The following is a 22,936-nucleotide window of genomic DNA, read 5'->3' on the forward strand; positions in this document are numbered from 1 at the left end:
GTTTGATGAAAGCAATTTTGGAACTTTTATTTTTCCAGCTTAATTTTGGGCCTTGTATAAATTGTGCTTTTCGTTTTTTGAGTGGTTTCTTCATCTTCTCGTTTAATCAATCTTGTACTGGTAAGGATACCCCTTTTTGAATTCTTGGTTTTAGTTGTCATTGTTGTATAGCCTTTGTGTTAGCCTTGGAAAGTACCTTTTTAATTGTTTTTTAGGAGATGATGAGGGCACTAAGGGTGTGTCAACCTAGTTGAGATGTCCAGGTGCACCTGCTGATCCTTAAGGTTTTCGTTACTCATTGTACAATTTTCTTGTATTTTGTACTTTCGTCTCATTAAAGAGACATGTTGCCTTTCCCAAAAAAAAAAAAAAAGAATAGAACTAGGAATAGTTGTGCTGAGATGGGATATTAATCTAGAGGTAGAAAAACATGGAGGCTTGTCTATTTTGTGTAGAGTGCTTCAAATAAATGGATAAATTTTGATTTAGTGGCCACAACCCTGCCAACAAAAAAGGTATTTAAGTCACCTTTTTAAGCAAAATCAGCTTAAATTTTTGTTTCCAAAGGACTTCCTCTTCACTTTAATGGAGAGCAATTGGGATTTGAGACTACTTCGTTGAACTCTATGCATAGGAAAGCCTTCTCCCGTTTCTTTGAGATTATCAAGCAAAGGGATTTCAACCATAATTTTAGTTGGCTCTTTTGTGTTGTGACACAGCCAAAGAGGATTTGTTTCATGCTCTAAGAACCTCTTTTAAACCCTTTAAGGTACTTGAAAGGCATTCTAGGATCTAGGTCATCAGTTGTGACAAGTTATTGCTTAAAAAGTCATCAAACATAGTGGTAGGGCTCTATACATATGCTACTTACACTAAAGAATTAACAAATTGGAGATCAACATCTGAATACTGCTCTAATATTTGGGCAACTTTGCCACTAAGGAAAATATTGAGTTACAGGTCTTACATTAATATTTCTTATATATTTCAATTTCATCCAGTTGGATGAAAAACTTTCTTTCATTGCTACTTAATAAGTGGGGGAAAAAAAGATGAGTTATTGAAAGGAAATAAAGAAGAAATTAAGTTGGGACTACTGTAAGAAGCATTCTCACTAGACATAAAACTATTTCTGAAAAAGATGGCCCAACTATTTCAATAGCCTTCATATCAGCTAATGGTCAGGCATTAAATCCCAAGAGCTCTCATCATATAAACTATAATATCTTATCAAAATAATATAAGGACATGGCTTATTGAAAACTATATGCTATAACTAGCATCAAGTGAAAAGGAGGTTAAGCAAAAAAGATGAAGTTTAATAGCGAAGGAAAAGAAAAACATGCCAACGTTGAATAAACCAAATAGATTCACAGAATTACCCTGAATAAAGCCCGGTCTCCCTTAAGAGAATAGTGCATTACACCAACTAAATTGTATCTGTCATAACCTTCTACACAGAAGTACATGTGCTGATGGATATCTTGGATTGCAACAATCGCACCTTTATAGTTAATGGAAATAATTAGCTCAAGATAGCAAAAACAAAACTGTACACTGTCAATTAGAAACCTTCAAATGATAAAATACCATCAGGAACAAGGGTGGTAAATGTCTCTGTGTTATTGGCATCAACTTGCTGACCGCCAGACCATTGCATTTTATGCTTGTTTGTCTTTTCCTTGTCATACAGTCCAGAAAATGATGAAACCAATAAAAAAATTGCCTGAGGAAATAAAAAAACATATACATAAGTATACAACGAAGCAAAAGAGAAACCAAAAAGGTGTTGGCAAAGCTTCTTTTTGAAATTAGGACTCACCTGTATTTCAGAATGAGACAATATGAGATCCAACCCTGACAAAGAGCCTTTGCCAGCCCAAGCTTTACTTAATATGCCTATACCATCCCTACATGTCTTCTCAATTGACAAGGAAGCGACTAAGTTCTCCAACAAATAATGCCGACAGCTAAAACAAAAAGGCCCAGTGAAATGACTACTTCCAGAAAAGTTTTTATGAGAAACTGGATGTTTGGAACTACTTGCATCATTATCTATATGAACTCTCTTCGCATGCTGAGAACTTGCAGCAAGTTCTCCAGCTGCGGGGTGGGAAAACAAATTTGAAGAAAAGTGAGGAATTTGAATATTGTTTTGCAAGGTTCCCCTAATTTGTTGGGAGAGAATTGACAAGTGAGAAAGACTAATTCTAAGTTCTTTCTTATTATCAGCCAATTGAAATTTTAAATTGGCATCAGCTTCAATCACAAATTCCCGAATCACATCTGCAGAAAAGAACCAATATTGAAGTAGGGGTATAGATAATATTAAAATTGAACCAAATAGAACATAATATACCAGATCCATCTTTTACTACGAGAACAAGAGAAATGTTGGAGACATTGAGGATAAAAACTTCCAGAAGTTTCCCTTTAACTCTTAAAAGATCGTCGGTAGTCTTGCCAACAATATTGTCGGTAGCACTTTCCTCCAATCTGGTGATTTCTGCCATTTCTTGACCCTTCTTATCTTGTTGATCAGAAAATTGCAACACAGACAAAAGACTCCCAATGGCATGACAGTATTTATGGAAACAATTAACAAAGAATGTCAAAGCCAATGTTTCCAGGAAAATAACACCACCCTGTCAGTTAGCACCATGTTCGTTAAATTACTTCACAGTTTGGAAACCTAGACTTGTAGTAATTAGTAAATCAAAGCATTCTTCCTGGACAACAGCCTAGACGTGTAGTAAATCAAAACATCCTTCCATACTTGGACAATAAACGATATTTTCATTGAATTGATTGGAAGAAACAGAAACAACGATGTAACTAAAGAAAGGGGAAGTAATGACTCTTTACTTCACAGAACAATCACCTGAATCTTCCAACGAAAGTCTTCCCCAACAGAGAGATCTGACGAAAGTTTACTCAGTTGATGTGCTTCAGTTAAGATGTCATACATTGAGCACCTCGTTATGAGAATCCTACTAATTGCAATATTTACAAGCAACTGAAAATTTGAAAATTGTGAAACAAAGTCCAGATCCTGAACAAAGACAGACCGTCCACCTGGCCCCTCAGAATCAACTGCCATGTCAGAATTCTCAACATTCAATCCATTACTTCTAGAAATAGAACTATGGTGAATATTCGTCAGCCCTTCTGAGGATGAGCCACTACGTGAACTCAAAGATAACTTAAGCATGAAATCAGAAAGAGAAATCTGATGATAGAAGTAAAGATTGCAATTAAGTAATTGCGTCTGCAGAAATTTGGGTACAGATTGATCTATATCACTATTGTGATACCTAAATATAAATGAATTGATATTAGAGATATCAGTAATAATATCAACTCTATCCTCTTCACATGTTACCTTGACTCTACCCTGATCAACAGACATCCAAATTCCACAATCAGGGGAATTGATCTCTGCCATTTTCTGGCTATTTGAAAAGATCTTAGTACTCTTGAAAGTGTCACCCCTCCGGGAATTATGAAGAATGGCATCGATCCGCTTAATCTTAAAGGCCCCATGAACCATTGAACTAGTATGACAACTTATCGAGGCTCCTTTCACATATTCAAACTTCGACATGGGCTTTGTGAGCATGATATTTTGTTTCATGAATTCCTGCGGATACCAACTACAAGAGCCAAGATAAGAAATTGCAGGGGACAAATTTCCTATGACCTGACAAAAATAACACTTCGGGTAAGAAAATGAAGACTGAGAGACATAATCCAATTGAGAAGAAATGCAAGATTCTGATTCAGCAACTTCAAACCATCTGTGGAGGGATTTAACAAGCATGGAGAGTCCGTAACAAAATAACTTTGGAACTAGTTATCTTTAAGTTATCTTTGTTTATTCAACCAAATTATAATGTTAGAAAGAATTTAAACAACCCAAGGATACTGCAAAAAACACAAGAAAAATATATAACTTAAAAAAATACTACCCAATCGCATTAATCATATTTCTTGGTTGAGTAATATGAATTACACAAGAAAAATATAGATGTTAAAAAAATTATACAACTAATTACAATACGAAAAGAACTATAAAATATTTAAGATAAAGCATGCTGAAAAGAAGCATGGGATGGATTTCAGTCGTTCCCCATTAATCATCCTAACACCAATATGGAGGTCAAAACATATTCAAGGAAAAAAAAATTAATTTCAAATAGAACATCTATCTGGAGGACTTTTGGGAGAGAATGGATGAAATTTAGGCTCCAAGCTATGGATTTGTGTTTAAACTAATGGGTGAAAGCAGATTTAAATTATATCATCTAACACTCCCCCACACTTTTTGGGCTTGAAATATGAAGAAGACCCAACAAGTGAAAATCAATTTTTTAATTGGAGAGGAAATAACATTGTAGGGGAATAAACATGGGATCTCTTTGAACAACATCCTCTAATACCATATTAAATCACCAATTAACTAAGAAACTTAAGTTGAAGGGTAAAGGTAAATTTAATTATATCATCTAACACTCCTCATTTGTGGTCTTGACCCACAAGTGGAAATCATATTTTAATTGAAGAGGAAGTACTATTGCAAGGGTTTGAACAACAAGACCTCCTGAACCAACTTGCTTTAATACTACCTTAAATCACCAATTGACCCTAAAGCTTACATAAATAGGAGAAGGCATATGACTAACAAAATAATACTCACTGACTGCATTTTTTTTTTTTTTTTGGTTTCTCCACTATCGTGAATACTCGAGTGCTTGGCAATTTGGGTTTTTCTTCTTGTTGTTTTGATGGAGATGAAAATCTTCTAACATCATGAACTTGGAGATCCTCCGACGTGAGGATTTTGAAGAAAACTTTTCTCTGGACCTATGACACGAGGTTTAAAACAATTACAGTGAGAGAAGTTTTAAGACTATAGCTCTCATACCATTTTAAATAGTATAAGGTTCTATCTCAAGACCAGTTGGTCATAAGAGGAATACCATCTATCTTATAAGAGGTGTAAGGTCCCTTAGTTTTTCCAATGTGGAACTCTCAGCATACCCTCGAGATGGGCCTTAGTTTTTCCAATGTGGAATTCTCAGCATACCCTCTCAAGATGACACCTCTTTTGGGTTCACCATTCTTAATTAGATCTCAATTCATTTTTATTGGATTGAATACCCATTTGGGCTCTATGGGTTACAATACCATATTGCTTCATGAGATCAGAACAATTATCTATTCTTAATTCTCATTGATTAAATTGGTGAAACTGACTAAAGAGAAAGGATCGAGCTTCTGTATACCCCAGAATTTAAAAAAGAAAAAGTATACACTTAAGGAAAAAATTTAATGGTAATAAGCTATACAAGAAGGGTGTCGGAACTTAGACAAAGGAAGAAAATCTTTTCCAGAATATTCTCATTAGGGGTTAATACCAAAAAAGTCCATTGTCAACACAGCCCTAACTTTTAACAAAATTAACTCAACTCGTTTTCAACATTGTTCGACTGGACAGTTCTTAACTCAAACCACTCTATTATCTCATATTCAATCGGCTTGGAAGATAAATTTCTTATGCGTTTTTAATCGTGTTTTGATGTCAAGGATACTCATTTTTATTTTATTTTATCTTTTGTAATCTTCATTATCTTTTTAAAACTCAAGGGTTTTTTTTTTTTTTTTTTTGAGGGATAGAATGATGTGGTAGGATTATAGTAAATTAGGGTCTTTTTTTTTAAGGAAAAATAATTTTTCATTGATAAAATGACAGAGCAAAGAGCTAGAAAACAAGAGAGTACAAACCCAATAGAAACAAACAAAACAACGAAGAAAAGGCATGAAAGATACAGGGCCTCTGGGAAAACAAATCTGGAGAGAAAAAACTCTTAAAGTATAGAAGAGGAGCAACAATAAAAACCGGTAATCTAGAACTTCAAGACAAGCAAACCGATTGAGCTCCCAAAACTCACTGTAGATGCGGAAAAGATTGAAGGTGCAAGCACAAAACCCGATTGATGAGCTGATTGGTTAATTCTTTGATTGATTAGTATTAGGATTAGTTTCTTTGATTAACTAGGATAAGCATTAGTTTGTTTTATCATTCTCTATGAATAGAAAAATTGTCTTCTAGTCATAACTTTTGGTTCATAGTGAAGACTTTGATTTTATAATTGGAGATTTCTCTCTTTTTATCTCTTAGGCTACGTCAAGAAGTTTTTCACGTGTGACCTCAATGCCTACTCGTAACAACTATATCCTTTTTTCCTCTCCTTTTACTTCTCCACAAACAAGTTTCCTCCCATAGAAATTCGCAGCTCAGATATTAACCATCTTTCCCAGAGGTGGTATACATCAATAGTTTTTTTTTTTTTTTTTTTTTTTTTTGGCAGTACAGTTTACGTCAATAGATGTTTCAGAAAAAATTACATGCTCGCCATGCAGTCAACTAGATGAAGTAGTAGCTCATTAACTTAAAAACTACTGAGAAACAATTACCTTAATGAGAAGATATAAATCCTCCATATATGATAAAGAAGTGAAACCTGTTGTTGTACAGTCAAAAGCTACTGAGAAGGCATTGAAATTCTCGCTAAATGAGTGAACAGATTTCCTGCACAAATATTCCACTCGAAATTAAACTTCATTTGTAAATAAAATAAAATAAAACTTGGAAACATTTGCTTTGAAATTTTCATATTAAAAGGAGATGTTAACCATGCTTTCAACTGCATTGCATTTCAATGGTATATAGTGTGATGAATGCACCAGGCCTTGTTTGCATTCCTCTAAAAAAAACGTCAACAATATATTTGCATACTTATACTAAGGTTGCCATCTAAATACAAATCACGTAGTTCAATTTATACTCACATGAACACATAGTATCCCAACCATCCTCAAACTGACAGAAATTCTTCAAATTACCAGCCATGGTAGGAAATTCCCAACGCATAGTAAATCAATAATCTTTTTTATTGCAAAGGAAACTATTTTTCATTAATGAAGAAAAGAGAATAAATGAATAAATACAACTAGCAGACTACAAATGCACATAGGTACATATAAGAGAGAAGAAACAAAAGACAAAAGGAGAATACATCCAAAAAGTCCAAACACGACACAAAATAGAATTAAGGACAAATAAATGCACCCCAATTCAATTTGATATCTTGAAAAAAAATCCCCGAAAAAACTTTGAGGTGAAAACACAAAAAAGATACCTACATGTGAGATGCCTCCCTCAGAATGCTTGCTTTTTTAAAAATCTTAGACTTCTCTCAAAACAGCATTTATCCAACAAAGTAAATCAATAGTTTCTAAAATAATTTAAGAATATTTTAATTTCTTTCTAACAGTAAATTAGATATAAGAATGTCTAAATTTTGGGCAAGACACTTGAGCCCATTCAGTAGAATTTTCATTTTCTTGTTTCTCATTTTTTATTTCTTGTTTCCTCTTAGAAAAATGGAATTACATTCAATAAATGTTTCTTGTTTTTTTCTATTTTCTTGGAAAAATAAAAAAAATGGAAACGAGTTTACTAAACATTTCTCATTACTTGTTTTATGAAAATTAGTTTGTAGATACGTATCATGCATTTAAAAGCAAAACATGATCATTTTTTTATTTATATGTAGGAGAAAACCATAAACTTGCCTTTTCTGTTTCTAAAATTTCTACGCAATTTCGAAATTGATCCTTAAAAATGAGAAACAAGAAACAAAAACAATGATCAAACAACGCTTTTTCTAAAAACTGGAAACTCAAAACAGCAATGTTATCAGATGACCCCTTGGTTCTATGTTCTAGACGTTCAAAAGTGGCCACCATTGAAGAAAATCAAATGTCCTCTCATATTGCTCTCCTATATTAATGAATAAAAGTTTTGTTTCCTTGTTAAAAATACTGTGTGAAAAGTTTCCATTTCAGTTTCATTTCTGATGAGCATAATTATGTTATCTTGTAATGAGAGATGACTAGAACAGAATCAACAGGAAATCATGCTCAATAAAGGGGGAATCCTTTTATATCCTCACAAAATATAAGGGGGGTGACATATCTTAATTGGGTTGAACCATTATACGCGTCTGAGTGCGTGAAATATAAATCAAGCGTAAACAAACACTCACAGAAGGGTAACTTTGCAAGTGTGTGTATGTGCGCAAGTTTTTAAAATGTAGACTGGAGAAAGCAAATAGATATTTTGTATTATTATCTTTTTTAAGAGAAAGAAAGCACTTTTCATTAAGAAGCCCTATTATAAATACCTATTCATTATTGACGGAGAACCACCACAATCATATAGAGACAAGTATTAAGAAAATAGCCATACCTGACAATTGATGATAAGATCAGCATTGGGTTAAAAATAAATATTTGGTTTTTCTCTTGTATCCCATCCAAACTTCCGAAATAAGCTTTTAACCCTTTGAGTTGTAGGTAGAACCAGAGGGAAACCAACTCTTGAGATGTATATTTTTCACTACCGATTGGTGAAATATGAGGTTTTTTCAAAGAGAGACACTCCAGTTCTTTGTCTGCTTCTGAGGAGTCCTCCATTAGAAGTGCGAAATCAGAACTGGAAGTTGGGCATACAGCAATTTCAACAGCATGCACATCAAGTTCAATGAGTGAGTCACCCTTATGGGATATCTCACTGGATATTTCGTCGCCATCACTGAAGTCCTTTCCAAGTGCCATTTTGATGTTAGAACCAGCTATGTGCATTGCAACTTGAATGTTTTTCAGTGGTAACTTTTCAAGCAATGGTGTCATCATTTGACTAGCACAGTTCTCATACTTATTATTCAAACAGGCTTCCCTATTATCTACAGCAACTGTTGGTGGATGCAAAGAAACTTCAGGACTTTGCTCATCCTCAGTCCACAAATAAGCCAATTGAAGGAGCAAAGCTGCTGATAATATAGACGAATACCGCAACACAAAATTTAGCTTACCCAAAGCTAAATTGCATTTCCATAATGAAGTATTTGAATTCTCAAGCACTGATTTTGTCATTGAGCTACTAATTTCACAAAGAAACCAAGGATTATCTGAATATGCAATCATATCTTCTTCAAGATTCCTGCATACAGATTTCCATCTCACCCACATGTCTTCCAAATATTTAAATATGAATTGATTGCAACCAATATCTATTTCACGACCATTAGAAGGAAAAAAGCTCCATGCAGGTTCACCATGAATGATAGATTTCAGATTATTTTCTCCTTCCATCCCACACCCTTCAAGAGACTTTAAGAGATCAACAGAACAGACTTTATCACTGGACGCCTTCACAGAAGGTAAGGGAGTAACATTGAATTGATCACAGGACACGAGTAGAGACTGTTCACAAAGATCTACCATGTACATGACTAGGAGTGAATCAAAGGAAAAACAGAAAGAAATAAAAAAGGACGGAATCCCAAAACTTGATTTAAGGTTTTCAAACATTTGGGGCTGAATGTCATCTTGGGGATAAATAGACACCAACAGTTTTCCAGTATTCAACATAAAGCAAAACTGTGAATTTGAATCTGGACGTACAATTTTGAAACATCCATCCAGTTTCCGTGGCTGAGTCAAGGTTTTAACTATGCATCTTTCTATGAAACGAAAAATACTGCATAACATTTTCCAAATGCATAAAAGCAATGAAAAGACCTGATAAAAGAATTTTAACTGGACGATGCTAGATACTTCCTTTTTGTCTTCAATGTTCTTGATGGCTCTATATCGTGCTATTTTTCTTCCCTGTGCGATGGATCCAATTGGTAACTTTTTCTCAATATCCAGAATTGTCATCAAATGTTTCTTAAAGAAAGTGAAGAGTTCTCTATCCGAAGAAATCTTATAAGTGAATTTTTTCATCAAATTGGCCATAGGATATCCAGTTAATAGCAGTAAAAGTTCGTAGACATTGACATACTGTACCCACAGCATCACAACAGTGACAAGATGATGCCATGACATTCCTGGCGATGAAGTAATGTGGCTAATTCTTCGAGCAGCTAGTTTCCAAAGTTCTCTGCCATTTCTAGAAAATTTGTATTCTTTAGATGACATTCCATTTAATACTGAATATATCGAAACCACAACTGGAGTAACTGAAAGACTTAATTCTGGAATTCTAAGATTCACATCAACAAGCTGAAGATCATACATTTTGCAGCGACTGAATATAACTTTTAAATTCAAGATTCTACTAATCTGAGTTTCCCACTTCAACAAGATCTCAAGATCGTTGCCAGTGATGGCAAGGCAGCCATGTGATAATGGTTTTAAGATCGCATGTATAAGCTCATGAAGGCATCCGTGATTTCGATTTTCAAATTTGGCATTTAGACACTTTATGTTCAAGGAACAGCCAAAAACATAGTTAAAGCTTGGGAACTCCAGTACAAAGTCGATATTAGACATCTGTACGCAACCACGTTTGAGTAGTAGATATTTAAAAGCTGTTTTCAACTGGTATCTTGGTGGAGGGTCCAGAAAACTCTTCATAAGATCATGCAAAGTAACACCCTGAAACCCATTCAATAACCACAGAGCTGGTAGTTAGAATGAGACACTGGGCTTTTTTCTTTTCTTTTCTTCTCTTCTTTTTTCTTTGAGAAGAGAAACCGAATAAAGCACTAGGCTTAAGTGGTAAATGACATTTCTGTTCAACAAAAGTAATCAAAGAGTAAAATATTTGAAATTTAAGATGACATTTTCAGAAAACCTCGATTCATGTTTTCATAGCCTTAAACTATTGAATTTGTAAAGATTACATTAAAAAGATAGTTTCAGCTTTTTCTTACCTGGATAACTGTTCTTTAAATTATTTTTCAGAAACGAGGCAATCAAAAACGAATTCAGAGTGCTCATAATATCCCTTGATCCCAATAAGACAAAAGTGAAAATATATTATATATCAAGAGGCCTATAAATTCAGTTTGTAAATATTGAATACTTTGATCAACTCAACCGGGCAACTGACCTGTCCATACCTTCTAAAGTTGTCCAAAATCGATAAAAATTCAATGACACAAAATTCGAACTTCTTAAGTCTAACAGAATTCGTTACAGATAAGCAACCAAGAAATGTGAAGCAAATAATACTCTTCACCATTCACGTGCTTGAAGAGCTAAAAGATGTCAGTATCCACACTACATAAAACGCAATCCCCGACACAATTAAATATCTAAATTTGTCAGGAAATGGAAAAAAGAAAAAGACGTCACCTCCGGATCAATAGCAGATAGATTCTTCTTCAGGATTTCAGAAAATGCGATATCCGAATCCTGTTTTCCCCTCGAAATCACCTCCCTGTTAAATTCCCAACCAAGTAAATACCAAGTAACCATCCACACTTACTAGAAACCATAGATTTAAGTTTTAACAACACTTACAATTCAAATGATCACAAAACCACGGTAGCAATTGACTAACCTGATAGATAGCGTTACATGGACACCATGTAGTTTGATATCGAAGGCTGGAAAAGGCCAGTAAGTGACCACAACGCTCAAGCGGTCAACAATCACCTCTTTGAAGGACATGCTTGTCGCGGTCTCCTCAATTAGCTCATTGAAAGACGAAACCTTCAAATGAAGTTTGTGGGCATCGATGGTGGAACGAGTAAACCCAAAATTCAGCTGAAGGTCCGAGTCCTCTGGCAGCCATGGCTGCAGCAGAGACACCAGCCTCCGCAGAAGAAAATTGTGCAACCCCATAGCTAGTGTTGCTGGAACAGCACGAAGATGATCAATAATCGTAATTCTTCCATATAAGAGTGATTCCTTTCCCAAACAGCGAGCTTGCAAACGTAAAGAGAGGATTTGGAGAATAGGAATGTTAGGAAGAGTAAGCTTGTGGAAAAAGACGTGAAGTTGCTATTTGCTAAATGCAACGGCGGGTAATGTCGGACGGACGTTTTAACTGGACAGATATAGAGGACTCGAGACGAGTCTCACGTGATTGTCATCTCCCGTCGGTTTGCACACGTGTCCCCCGGCATCCAGTTTTTATCCAATTTCAAATATATCGAAACAAACTGTTTTTCAAAAGAAGAAATGTAAAGGCAACGTGTGAGATGGAGACGCAATAAGCCCACATGGTTGCCTTTGCCTTACAAAGTTTTAAAATTTAATGAATTATATATTGTGGCTTTTTTACATTTACTTTTAAATAATAATGGTATGTATTGTTGATGTTGGGTAATTGTTTTAAATAATAAAATTACTGAAAGAAAATGTATCCACAAGGTAAAATAAAAATTATACTGTTTGTTTATCTAAAGGTATATCGATTTCATTTTCTAACTATCTCTACAAACATGATTAAGTTGTGATGGTTGAGATGTGAAATGACAACGGCATATTCCTTTATTTACTTACTTATTTACTTTTTAAAAAATGAAACATAAAAAGTAAATAAAAGAAATGAAGGGAAAAAGGGATTCCCTTTGCTTATATAGTTAAGTAATGATTTAAAACCACTTTTACAGAAAACCACATTTATGCCTTTTATCATTCTTATTTTGCACTCTATTTTACAACCTACACCCCGAAAGAAGAGAATGTCTAACTCCAATATTTTACCTTATGCGAAACCCATCTAAGTACCTTAAACACCAAACCTATTTAAAAGAACAAAAACGAATAACTTTAACACTGTTTAATAATCACTCAATTTTAGTTTTTTCAAAATTTAAACTTACAAATTCCACTTTCATTTGTTGGTTTCTACATTTTAGGAGTATTTTCAAAACCAAGCCAAATTAGAAAATCGAAAAAATATAACTTTTTTATGTTTTTTAAATTTGCCTAAAAAATGGTTCATAACATTGTAAGAAATATAAAAGAAAAAAGGTTTAATTTTCGGAGATGATTACCAAAATAAATAATTATTTAGTAGTCCTGCCAACCTTTATCACAGGAGCAAAAGAACAGAACAGGCTTATTTCTGAACCTGTAACACAAACACCCCCAAAATTATAAAGAGAGCTTAGAACATCAAAGGTTCCTTTACATTCGAGATCGCTGCCATTACTTGCTACCAGCCCCTTATTTGCAAAACCTTGTGATCATCACTTAACAAACTCCAACTATACCATATAGCAACACACTCACAGTTTAAACCTTAATATCTGACATCCCCCTAGATGCCTTGTAAGTCGGCTAATCAGTATTATAGCTAGGATTATAAGGCAACTCATGTACTATATTCTTGTTCACTCAGAATTGGCAAATCTGAAATAATTTTTATTGCTTCTCGGGAGAAAAATTCCCAATTCCATTCTGGTGTTACTGAAGTAGTTTCCTCGACATATTTTCAAATAACATACACAATGATTATCAATGAGTCAAATTACAACCCGTAGAAAATAATGTTATAGAGACAACAGGATGTGGGAATATAGCATCAAGCTACTGAGATGCAGCTTCGTCTTTCTTCTCTGACAAGTACCTATTGGAGTGTAACTTATGTCAAAAAAAGGCTAATTACTTTGCCAAAAGAAACGAAATAACTATCACAGCCACAATTTACATGGACATACTCACACTCACACAGTTAAGCTGGGACGTAACATGTTAATGCACATGCTAATACTGAAGTTTTGGCTTAAAAAAATATACTAAATAGTCTTGATAGTGTTAAAAAAACGACTTTCAGGTGACATAATTATCGTCCAAAAACATGATACAAAACGCCAGCCAGTACTGTTTTGCCAGCAACCAAAGCCAGATGATAACTTATTTTGGCCAAAGACCTTCTAGGGAGACATCAGTTGAATGAAGTTGATTAGTTCGTTACTTACCCTTGAGCCTTTGCCCAACGTGAGAATTGATACAACTGTACAGTCTCGTTTGAGGCATGACAAGCAAGAAGTAGGTAATTGCGGGGTTGTACCATCCATGCAAATCTCATGAACAGTCCTGAATAGACGCACATTGCTGCAGTGACAAGGGCATATGTTACCACTTAGACCAAACTAAAAGACAAGCTAGATAAATGAGTTTCAACATAGATAGGCTCAACCTGCTGTCATGTTGCCAGAAATCATTTCTGGTGGCTTGTTCATGTCTGCTAACCCCTGTTTGAGTCCACCAACATGATCAAGACAATTGAGAACTAAGAAAAACAATTATAAATGATAAGCAACATAGAAAGCATGGTAGGACAGATACTTAAATTGAAGTCAAACTTACAGCAGCCACGAATCCCCAGTTGGCAACAGGTCCCCAAAAATGAGTAGTTTTTGGCCCAACAGGGCTGTTCAAGAATGCTCGGAATGAAACCATTCTCTGATTTCTACAAAAATAAATAAGAACAGACTAATAGACCATAGAATTCAAAATTCATGAAACATCATGTTATGGTGAGACAAAAACAACGGATAGAAAAACACATTTACGATTATGACCAACCAAAGAATAATTCACCCTAAAATTCTTTTTTAATAATGCAGAGCAACAAAATATTGCATGAGATACACTTGTTTGAAAGCTTTAGAAACGTGGCAAGTGAAAGGAAACTCAATCAAGTAACATATGAATTTGAAGATTTTTATTCTTACATGCGATAAAAATCATATAAATTCTACCATATTTTTTCTTACATGAATATATTCAGAAAATTCTTCCACTTGTTTATTTCTCCAGGTTACTCTAGATGTATTTTTATACGTTTTGATGTTTGCTTTTGGTGAATCTGTCCGTTTGTGGCCTAATTTTGGAAAGAATGATTGATGGAAGATAATTAGATTTGTGATGTATATCTACTATTTTCTTTTTTCAGTATCTATATGATTGTATCTGATCGTGGCATTTCTACAAACAGATCGTGCACCAGGTTGGGGGGTTTGACTACGACGGAGCTGTTCTTGATCTTCGTTCAAGTTTAATTTTAGGGCAAAAAAAAAAAATCACCAAAATTTCCCACACCTTCCACGGAATCAAAAGGAGAACTAAGATAGACCTATAATCCAGTTTCCCCGCAGCAAAACGTATCCCTATAGAAAAATCAGCCACCCCCCACCCCACCACCACCAAGAGAAAAAGAAAAAATTGAAGCAGCGAAAAAAGAATTAAGTACCTTGAAAGACCCAAAAGGAGGCAACAACCTAAAGAACTCTTCCAAAAACCAAAAGAAAATGAATCATTCAAGAAGATGGCATTTTACAATCTGGTGAAAATCCTTTCCTTACCCAGTTTCACATTACAAAGCTGAATCCATAATTTCACATTACAGAGAACAGATAATATCTCCATAGTCCATCATACCTGGAGAAGACGAGCGTCGGAGGGCAGTCAGCAATTCGATGGAGATCTGGCCAAGAGATAATGGAGAACCGCTAGAGAATTTTGACTTTGAAACCACCCAAAAGTAGAAGATGAAGAACGATAGCAGGCTATTTTTCTTTTTCTTATTTTTCTTTTTTTTTTTTTTCCTCTCTCACTCTCTCTTCTTTTCTTTTCGTAGTAATTTTGGGTTAGTTAGGCTGAAGCGCCGTTTAGATTCTCCGTTGTAAAATTAACCCAAATAACAACCCTGGTCCAAAAAATAGATCCCCACCCAACTCATCCATATATGAATTGGGTTGGTTCGATCATTCGGTTCATGTATTCAAAATTTTATTTTAAAATTACGTAAAATGTAAATACTTAAAAATTGTATTTAATTCTTTATATAAAGCCATTTATTATATTTTGCATTCTATTTTTCGTTTGTGTACTTTTTTGTGTTCATTCTTTTGTAAATGTAGGAAGAAGGTAAATTAAATTTTACGTATTTAACTAATTAGCTCATTATTTTTCCTTGAAGTTTATTGATTTTAAATCTCTGTTTTCTTTAACTTCTTCTTCTCCTTGCTAAAGCTCTGTTTTCTTTTAAAAAAATCTTCTCTTTGTTTTCTTTCTCTTCTTCTTCTTCTCTTTTCCTTCTTTCTGAATTTCTAATCTACCTTGGAATAGAGAATCCAAAAATCTCTGTTAAACAATACATTTTCTGCTTTATATGTGTGTGTGTGTATATTTTTAGGGTGCTTGGTCTATCACATTGCAGTTCCAGTTACAAGATTAATGAAAATGGTATTGCCATTTATCTATTAGTTAAGTTGTACATGAGTATTTAACTTCTGATTAATTCTTCATTATTATTTAGATTTCCCAAGGTTCTTCAAGTGTTCATCCACGTGCGGCACAATCTAGTGATGATGCTCGGGAGGTGACTTGCAATTCCAATAGATCGTGCGAAAATGGGCATTGCCCATATGTAAGAGCGGGTAAGAGGTGTACTAAGAGAGGTGCTCGTAGATGTCGTTGCACAAATGATACAAATGCTCCCAAACCTTCACCGCTAAAAAGGCCTGGACCTTCGTTTACAAAAATTGATATAAGTTGAATTTTTACATATTTATACATCAATTTTTTAAAAAATTATAATCAAACAAACAAGGGTAAAGTCAAGTGTTTATCATACCTGAAATCTGAATTTGTGTAAAATCTAAGTCGTTCATTCAAATTCATTCCATATATAATAATAATAATAACAATAAAACCGAGTTGATAGGTTGCTAAATCTTATAATCCCAACCCAACCTAATTCAAAATATATGTATTAAAATTTTACAACCCAATCCAATTTCTTTCAATGTTGATAATCCAAACCCCGCTATTGAAATCATTCACTGAACATCCACATCACATAAAGAGTATATGCTCGGGAGAAGTTGGAGGCAACCAATACATAAATTTAACAAACATTATCAATAAAAAATAAATAATAACTATACATCTCCACTTATATTTTTAGGTTTGTATTAGGAATATTTTGTTTACACCTCTTTTAGGACATAATAGAAAAATACATAACTCTCTTTTGATTGTTTTACTTAATTCTTTTGATTTTTATTAGAGATTCGTATAGATAAAAAAAAAAACGAAATTATTAACAAAATATAGTAAAACTACTTTAAAAATAAAATTATTTTTTTATTAGCGTCATTTTTCAAAAATTGCCATGCAGCTTTTATGTTATAATTTTTTAAAGGCAATTCATTAACATTTAAAAAAAAATGTTAGCTATTAATTCTAAATTGTGTATTTAATAAATATCCTTTAACTATTAAAAATGCTCCCAAATACTTTTAAACTTAAAAATAAATCAACAGTACTCTTATAATTGTACCAATTTTTTTCACCGACCAATCAAAAGTTTAAATATAAAACTTTACAAACAATCTCACAAAATTCAAAAGTAACATTTTTTCCAAATAAAATGTATTTAAATATCAATACACAGTAAACAAAAATAGATTTGACCATTAACACACTAAATTTTTTAAAATACCTTTAATCTTTTGAAAGTTTAAAAATATTCCTAAACCTTACAAATAAAGAAGTATCCTCGTTATTATATCGTACGGTCCTTCAATATCGTTTAAAAAAACAAAAATAAATAAAACGGTACATTTTAATATAGAATATTAGATTTATCGAAAATAAAGAAAATAATAGAACTACATAGAATATTTTAACAAAATTGTAGGTTGATAATTTGAATGTGTTAATAGCCAAATATATTATTACACAAATTTATTCTTTGATTTTTAAAATATTTTGTGCATTTTAATACTTTTGATATTTTTTTTTATTTGCTAATTATTGTTTTAAGAAGAATTTTGTATCCGGAAAATTATATATATATAGTTTAGCCTAAAAATTTATAAAACCTAATCGGATCTCCTCCCTCCTTTATCCCACCGATTTATGCTGTCTCCGCCTCCTTCGGTTAACCGTCGCCGTTTCCCTCTCACATACATAGTTTTCAGTTCTCCTTCTCACGGTCTCCATCTCTTCTCACGATCTCACACCTAAGTTCTTAGCCTACTCCTCCAGGTGCTTATTTATTTTTTCCTTATGTTTCTCTTCATGTATTTGTTACTTCGTTCTAAACCATGTTTATGAGGTCAAGAAATCTTTTGGATTGGTGTTGGGACTCTTCTTTCACTGCATCAAAGTCACTTTCATTATTAAGAAATGATTTTCAAATTGGTGTGCATTGTAGAAGGAAAATGAAAAAAGAAGCATCTTGTTTGTTAAAGAGAATATTGGGTTCATAATTATTTTTTTATTATTCTTTTTTGCCGCAGATAGATTACAACTTGTTTTGCTCTGAAATTTCGCCATGACTTTACTTGAAATCATCAAGCAAGCCTCCGCTTGCTCCGATTCGCTTGATTTCCAGTCTGACTACCCCATTCTCCTCAATCCAGACGAAATTTTTACCAATTTGAAATCCAAAGTTGATGAACCAGATCCTATTTCTCTTGTCAATCCCGTCATTGGATGGCAAGTTTCGGAAAACGATTGCAAGGTGATTGACCTGGGGAAAAAATTCCACGAAAATCTCAAGCAGAAGCTAAAAAACCGAAGCTTCTCAAAGCCTGAGTTTTTAAACCTTTTGAATGCTTTTCTTGAAAAAATGAAGGAAAGGGTCGGAATTGTAGTTAGTGTTAGTCCATCAGACAATTGTTACACTAAGGTTTTGATTGAGAAACTTGGGTTCCTGATGAGCAAAGACGTTGGAGACTTGGTTTTCGATACGTGTATTGCTTTTGAGGACTGGGAATTGGTGGAGACTTTTGTTGTTAATAAGCTTGTTAAACATGCATCTTATTCAACTTTGATTTTGAAACTTGTGGCGAAGAAGAGGTCAGATCTACTTTGTCTCTGTATCAAGCAAGCATCAGATTTTGGTCCTGCCGATTTACACTGCATTCTGAAGTACTTTCTTTGCCCCTCCAAAGAGGCTTATGCCAGTATGTCTAATGTGAGGAAGGAATGGGAAGACCAAGCATTGCTAGCCATTGAGAAGGCTAGCGATAAAAATTTAAAAGGCAAGAAGTCTAATCTGGCAAAGGAGGCTGCAATTCAGCTCATGCTAGCACATGATGGATTCTCAACCCAGGAACTGTGTTTGCATTATCTATTGGCATCTCCCAATCTTGATGAAGTAATTCTTGCGTCTGCACTCAGTAAGTTGAATCGCGAAGAGATGATTCATTTGATTCAGTACCTGGGGAAATGGTTAAAAAAATATGAGAGATTCCCTCAGGCAGTTTCTTGTCCAAAAGCATCGATTGTGTTGGGTTTGAAGGCTTGTGATTGGGTTCCCAAACTTGATGATGTTGTCAGATATCTTGGACTACTGTTGGACGAGAACTTTTCCTCGTTGGTGTTGCATCCAGATTTTCACGAGGAGCTGAAAATCATGGGGGAATTGGTTAGTTCTCTAGCCATGGAATCAAAACTCTGTTGTTTTCTCGCCAATGCAGCCGAGAATTTGAGAACAGAAGTGTAGTGTACGTCGTGAGTAGAAATTGAATGTATCTTGTGTTACACCATGTCTTTTTTTGTTTATTTGAGCGCAACTATATAGCATCATTGAAGAATATTTGGAGATTGTTTTTGTAAACGTTTTTTTCCCCCTAGAGAGTAAAATAGGAAAAACAATTCGGTTAACCATTGTTGAGTTTTTTGTTTTCTGGTTCTCTCACTTGTTCTACGACGAAGTTTTTATTTTCTTGGAAGAATTGGTGAATAGGAAATTAAGTGAACAAAATGATATTCCCAACTAATAAGAAATTAAGCATACACAATCAAATCTAATTCTTAATACTAAATTACAGATAAGAACTAAAAGAAAGAACCCACGAATATTATATTCTACACAGTGGAGTCATCTTCATCTTCAATCCTCAAATTCCTCCATTTCCATTTAGATTTGACAGCAGATGCCTTCTGATATTCCCCTAAACGAAATCAACTCCTTCCATAAAGTAAAATTGCATAATTCTCATGAATTTTTGTTCTTTTCTTATTTTGGAAGTAATTTGTGCGAATTTATAGTTCTTTTCCTTATTCTTATATATAAGTTTGTATCAATATTTGCTCTTTTGTCCTTCAAATCATAAAATCTTTGAAACCATTGAATTCAAATTAGTGCGTTATTTTGTCAATGTATATTCCTTTTTCATAAAATAAACAATTGTTTGCCTTAAGTCAATTTGACCTTCGTGGTTAGAAATGATATTTTAAGGTATGACAACAATTTATTGAAATTAAAAAAAAAAGTTACTTTTAAATATAAAAAATGAATAAAAATATTTACAAATTGATAACACTAGATTACTACTTGTATCGTGATCTATTTGTAAATATTTTCAATTTTAGATCTCTTTTTAGTCACTCGCTCTATCTTCTATCTTTTAAATAACTAAGAAATTCAATAAATTTTGAGGACTTAGATTATTTGAGCTTCCAATTTAGCAATGCAACCTATATATCAATAGGAATTACTCAAAAGTAAATATCAATAAAATATAAAACAAAAAATATTGTTAAGCCGTCATATTCTGGAAATGCTTTTAAATAAAGGGCTTAGTCTGCTACAAGTTCCATTCTCTGAATGCTCATATTTTTTCCTCAAGGAATTAGTTATGCTTTGGCATGATGCACGTAACTTCAAATGCCTCAATCTTTATTTTGATGGCAATTTCACACGGCAGAATAATCCTTTTTTTGATGCATAAAGGTATAATGCAGTTTTAGACCATAAGCCAGATTCTTAAAAAAAGAAACTAGATAGAACACTCCAAAAAAAAGCAGTACATGTTAGGTAAACTGGTGTGACATCATCTTGATATATCGACTAGGAATAAAAGAAAGTATGATATTATGACGATCATATTGGTTAGCACAAAATAAAATCTTGAAGTATAGATAATGGAATTTTCATACATCAGTAGTTCAACATTTTACATTTTTCCTTGTAGTTAGGCCTTTTGATTCCTGAAAGCCATGTGACTCTGCAATCCCCTTCCATTTTGAGATCCTTACTTGTAAATGTCTGGCCACCATTAGAACTTTAGACATTCCGTTTTAAAATAAATGAAAGAAACTAATAATTCATACTACCAAGAAGCCTCGTAACAATTAATTAACTGATGACCATTAATGTCAGTTGCCATTTTCAATATCATCTGTAATCTTGATTGGAAACAAAGCAGTTCTTAATTGTTCCGTTGCTGTTTTTCGCACGTTCAATCGTCTTCGTCTATTACGGTTCTTCCTCGAGGTTTCTGCCAAACACTTAATGGCTTTTGCACGTTGATAGAACTGCATCAACTCATCAGCAACATCTTGTGGTTGACTGTAAACAAATTTCTTCAAGAATCTGTTCTCTGGCATTCTAAGGGCACTAAGAATTGAACGGCCTTTGATCTGCAGATGGAGACCCATTTCCTCCACTTTCCCTGCGAGAAGCATCCGGACAGCTTCCAGGTTAAAACGTAATAGAAATGGATAGTGAAGAACCACTTTAGCAGGTAACTCCATCGAGTACAAGATGAAAGTCATGTTCCTTTGCACTTTATCGACTGATAGAGTCAAGATAAGGGGACATCGTCGAATCAGAGCAAATTTCTCATCTTCTGTGAAACCAAACTTCTTCAAATTGGCTACTTTTTGACGAATTGTTTCAAGTCGTGAGATACAAATGATTGTAACGACGTATTTGAACAACTTGTCACCCTGTGAGAGCCCCGTTTTTTGTATGAATTCCATCTTCTCATTATTGAATGAAGTTCTTGGAATCAATGTGGGGTATAATAGAAGCATGCAAACCAAATCCTTTTTACTAAGACCTATTTCTTCATATTGAGAAAGTACAGGTTTGAGGGGTCTCTTAAAATGGCTTTAACAAGAACTTCTTTAGATTCAAACATTTGCAAGAAAAACTCAATCCGCTCATGGAAGTTGTTGATCGGACACTCGAGGAACCAGGGACGACAATTAATGACCTTCACAAGGTCGGGAGATGTGATCCCTAGGCCTTACAGCAAGTGGAGATTATTTTGTAGTTGGTTTGTTTCACTCCTGTGCAGAGAAGACCCATGTGCAAAGATTTGTGCAATATCGTTGTCAGTACAACCCCATCTCCGGAGAACTTCAGTATAGTCATTGGCATGTGCTAATGTCCCTTCTTCAACTTTTTTCACACTTAGTGTTGAACAAGTGGCAACCTTCAATTTTTGCCAATCTTCTAGAGGTTGGTTCACCAAAATGGAAACACATGCTTGCCTAGAAGATAGTAAATAGCGGTGCTTGAAATAATCCATAACTCTGGATTTCATATCAACTTAATGACTCCAGGATCACTGGCACTGGATTTAACAGACAATAAAAGGAAAAACAAAAATAAGATTAGCCTCGATAAACCATATGTGTGTCGCATTTGAGTCTTCACCATTAAAAAATATAACAAGTAGTTTTCACATAAACCTTCACCCATCAATCACTTCACACGATCTTAAAATGAAGTTTCATAAAAGAATGTAGAATCAGGGGGGGAGAGAATGAGAGGGCATGTGTGTATTTTTGAGTTCATCGCCTTCTGTGGCAGATTTCAAACACAATTTCCAGGATTTTAAGAACAAATAACCACTCAATAAAAGAAAATTTCCAACTCAATATGCAGTTCTCACACTTCATAACTATCGTATATTCTCTGTTCTATTCCCACTTTCTCCGACTACAAACGTAGAAAGCTTTTCAGAGACTCAGTTCCAGGAAATTGCAGAGCATTGGTGAGGCCATCACACATCACCAAATAGTTGTCCAACCATGATTCTTAAAGTTGGTTAGTGTAGTTCTTTTTTTTTTTTATTGAGTTGGGTTGAAAGTTGTATATTTTAGATGGAGTTTGGTTGGTATTGGATTGAATAAAATTTTCAACTTAATCCAATTAGAGTATTGGCCGCTAATTTACCTTTTGTGTGGAGAGTGGCCCCAATGTTAGGTCCCGTTAAGATAATGGAAGTTATTCTTTCTGTTTTATAATTATCTTCTCTACGTCTCGATGCAAGTTAATAAAAGGGTAAATCATTGAAATTTTATTTTA

At 34.1% G+C, this 22,936-nt stretch overlaps 4 protein-coding genes across 16 annotated transcripts in view; 1 reads left to right on the forward strand and 3 right to left on the reverse strand.

Moving 5' to 3' along the window:
- LOC103484730 (uncharacterized) overlaps nt 1-11,960 on the reverse strand; it is a 31,464-nt gene extending 19,504 nt beyond the window's left edge. For 3 of the 10 annotated variants that reach the window (XR_536774.3, XR_007823115.1, XM_017043744.2), the window contains exons 1-9: nt 11,420-11,960; nt 11,212-11,296; nt 8,315-10,509; nt 6,478-6,592; nt 2,882-3,700; nt 2,360-2,645; nt 1,823-2,286; nt 1,591-1,726; nt 1,383-1,504 (exon numbers count right to left, since the gene is read on the reverse strand). Coding sequence is in view for 4 of the 10 variants with exons in the window: in XM_017043744.2 (XP_016899233.1) it covers nt 1,383-1,504; nt 1,591-1,726; nt 1,823-2,286; nt 2,360-2,645; nt 2,882-3,700; nt 6,478-6,592; nt 8,315-10,509; nt 11,212-11,296; nt 11,420-11,703 (4,506 nt within the window). In the remaining 6 variants the exon portion in view is untranslated. The remainder of the gene's footprint in view (nt 1-1,382; nt 1,505-1,590; nt 1,727-1,822; nt 2,287-2,359; nt 2,646-2,881; nt 3,701-6,477; nt 6,593-8,314; nt 10,510-11,211; nt 11,297-11,419) is intronic. The other 7 variants (XR_007823114.1, XR_007823113.1, XR_007823111.1 and 4 more) reach the window with 6 other exon arrangements.
- A 1,252-nt stretch (nt 11,961-13,212) lies between these two features.
- Nucleotides 13,213-15,488, reverse strand: LOC103484731 (mitochondrial pyruvate carrier 1). Of its 3 annotated transcripts, none has more exons than XM_051088694.1 (6): nt 15,180-15,488; nt 15,068-15,105; nt 14,182-14,284; nt 14,012-14,104; nt 13,791-13,926; nt 13,213-13,438 (listed from the first exon to the last, which is right to left on the reverse strand). In XM_051088694.1, exons 1-6 carry the CDS (start codon nt 15,241-15,243, stop codon nt 13,399-13,401), a joined length of 474 nt encoding a protein of 157 aa, XP_050944651.1. In that variant the 5' UTR covers nt 15,244-15,488; the 3' UTR covers nt 13,213-13,398. The 3 variants fall into 3 exon arrangements, with proteins under 3 accessions (XP_050944651.1, XP_016899143.1, XP_008440195.1); XM_017043654.2 differs by having other exon boundaries at nt 14,012-14,066; nt 15,068-15,095; nt 15,180-15,460; XM_008441973.2 differs by lacking the exon at nt 15,068-15,105 and having other exon boundaries at nt 14,012-14,066; nt 15,256-15,446.
- A 2,196-nt stretch (nt 15,489-17,684) lies between these two features.
- Nucleotides 17,685-19,497, forward strand: LOC103484732 (uncharacterized). Of its 2 annotated transcripts, none has more exons than XM_008441975.3 (2): nt 17,685-17,871; nt 18,130-19,497. In XM_008441975.3, the coding sequence occupies exon 2, from the start codon at nt 18,161-18,163 to the stop codon at nt 19,334-19,336; it is 1,176 nt and encodes a 391-aa protein (XP_008440197.1). In that variant the 5' UTR covers nt 17,685-17,871; nt 18,130-18,160; the 3' UTR covers nt 19,337-19,497. The 2 variants fall into 2 exon arrangements, with proteins under 2 accessions (XP_008440197.1, XP_008440196.1); XM_008441974.3 differs by having other exon boundaries at nt 17,686-17,871; nt 18,126-19,497.
- A 1,236-nt stretch (nt 19,498-20,733) lies between these two features.
- Nucleotides 20,734-22,577, reverse strand: LOC103484733 (uncharacterized). The gene is given in 2 exon segments (XM_051088695.1): nt 20,734-21,713; nt 21,716-22,577. Coding segments are annotated over 2 exon segments (1,173 nt in total). The 5' UTR covers nt 22,170-22,577; the 3' UTR covers nt 20,734-20,994.
- Between the last annotated feature and the right edge of the window lie 359 nt (nt 22,578-22,936).

This window comes from Cucumis melo, chromosome 8 (genome assembly GCF_025177605.1).
Source record: "Cucumis melo cultivar AY chromosome 8, USDA_Cmelo_AY_1.0, whole genome shotgun sequence".
Taxonomy (NCBI): Eukaryota; Viridiplantae; Streptophyta; class Magnoliopsida; order Cucurbitales; family Cucurbitaceae; genus Cucumis; species Cucumis melo.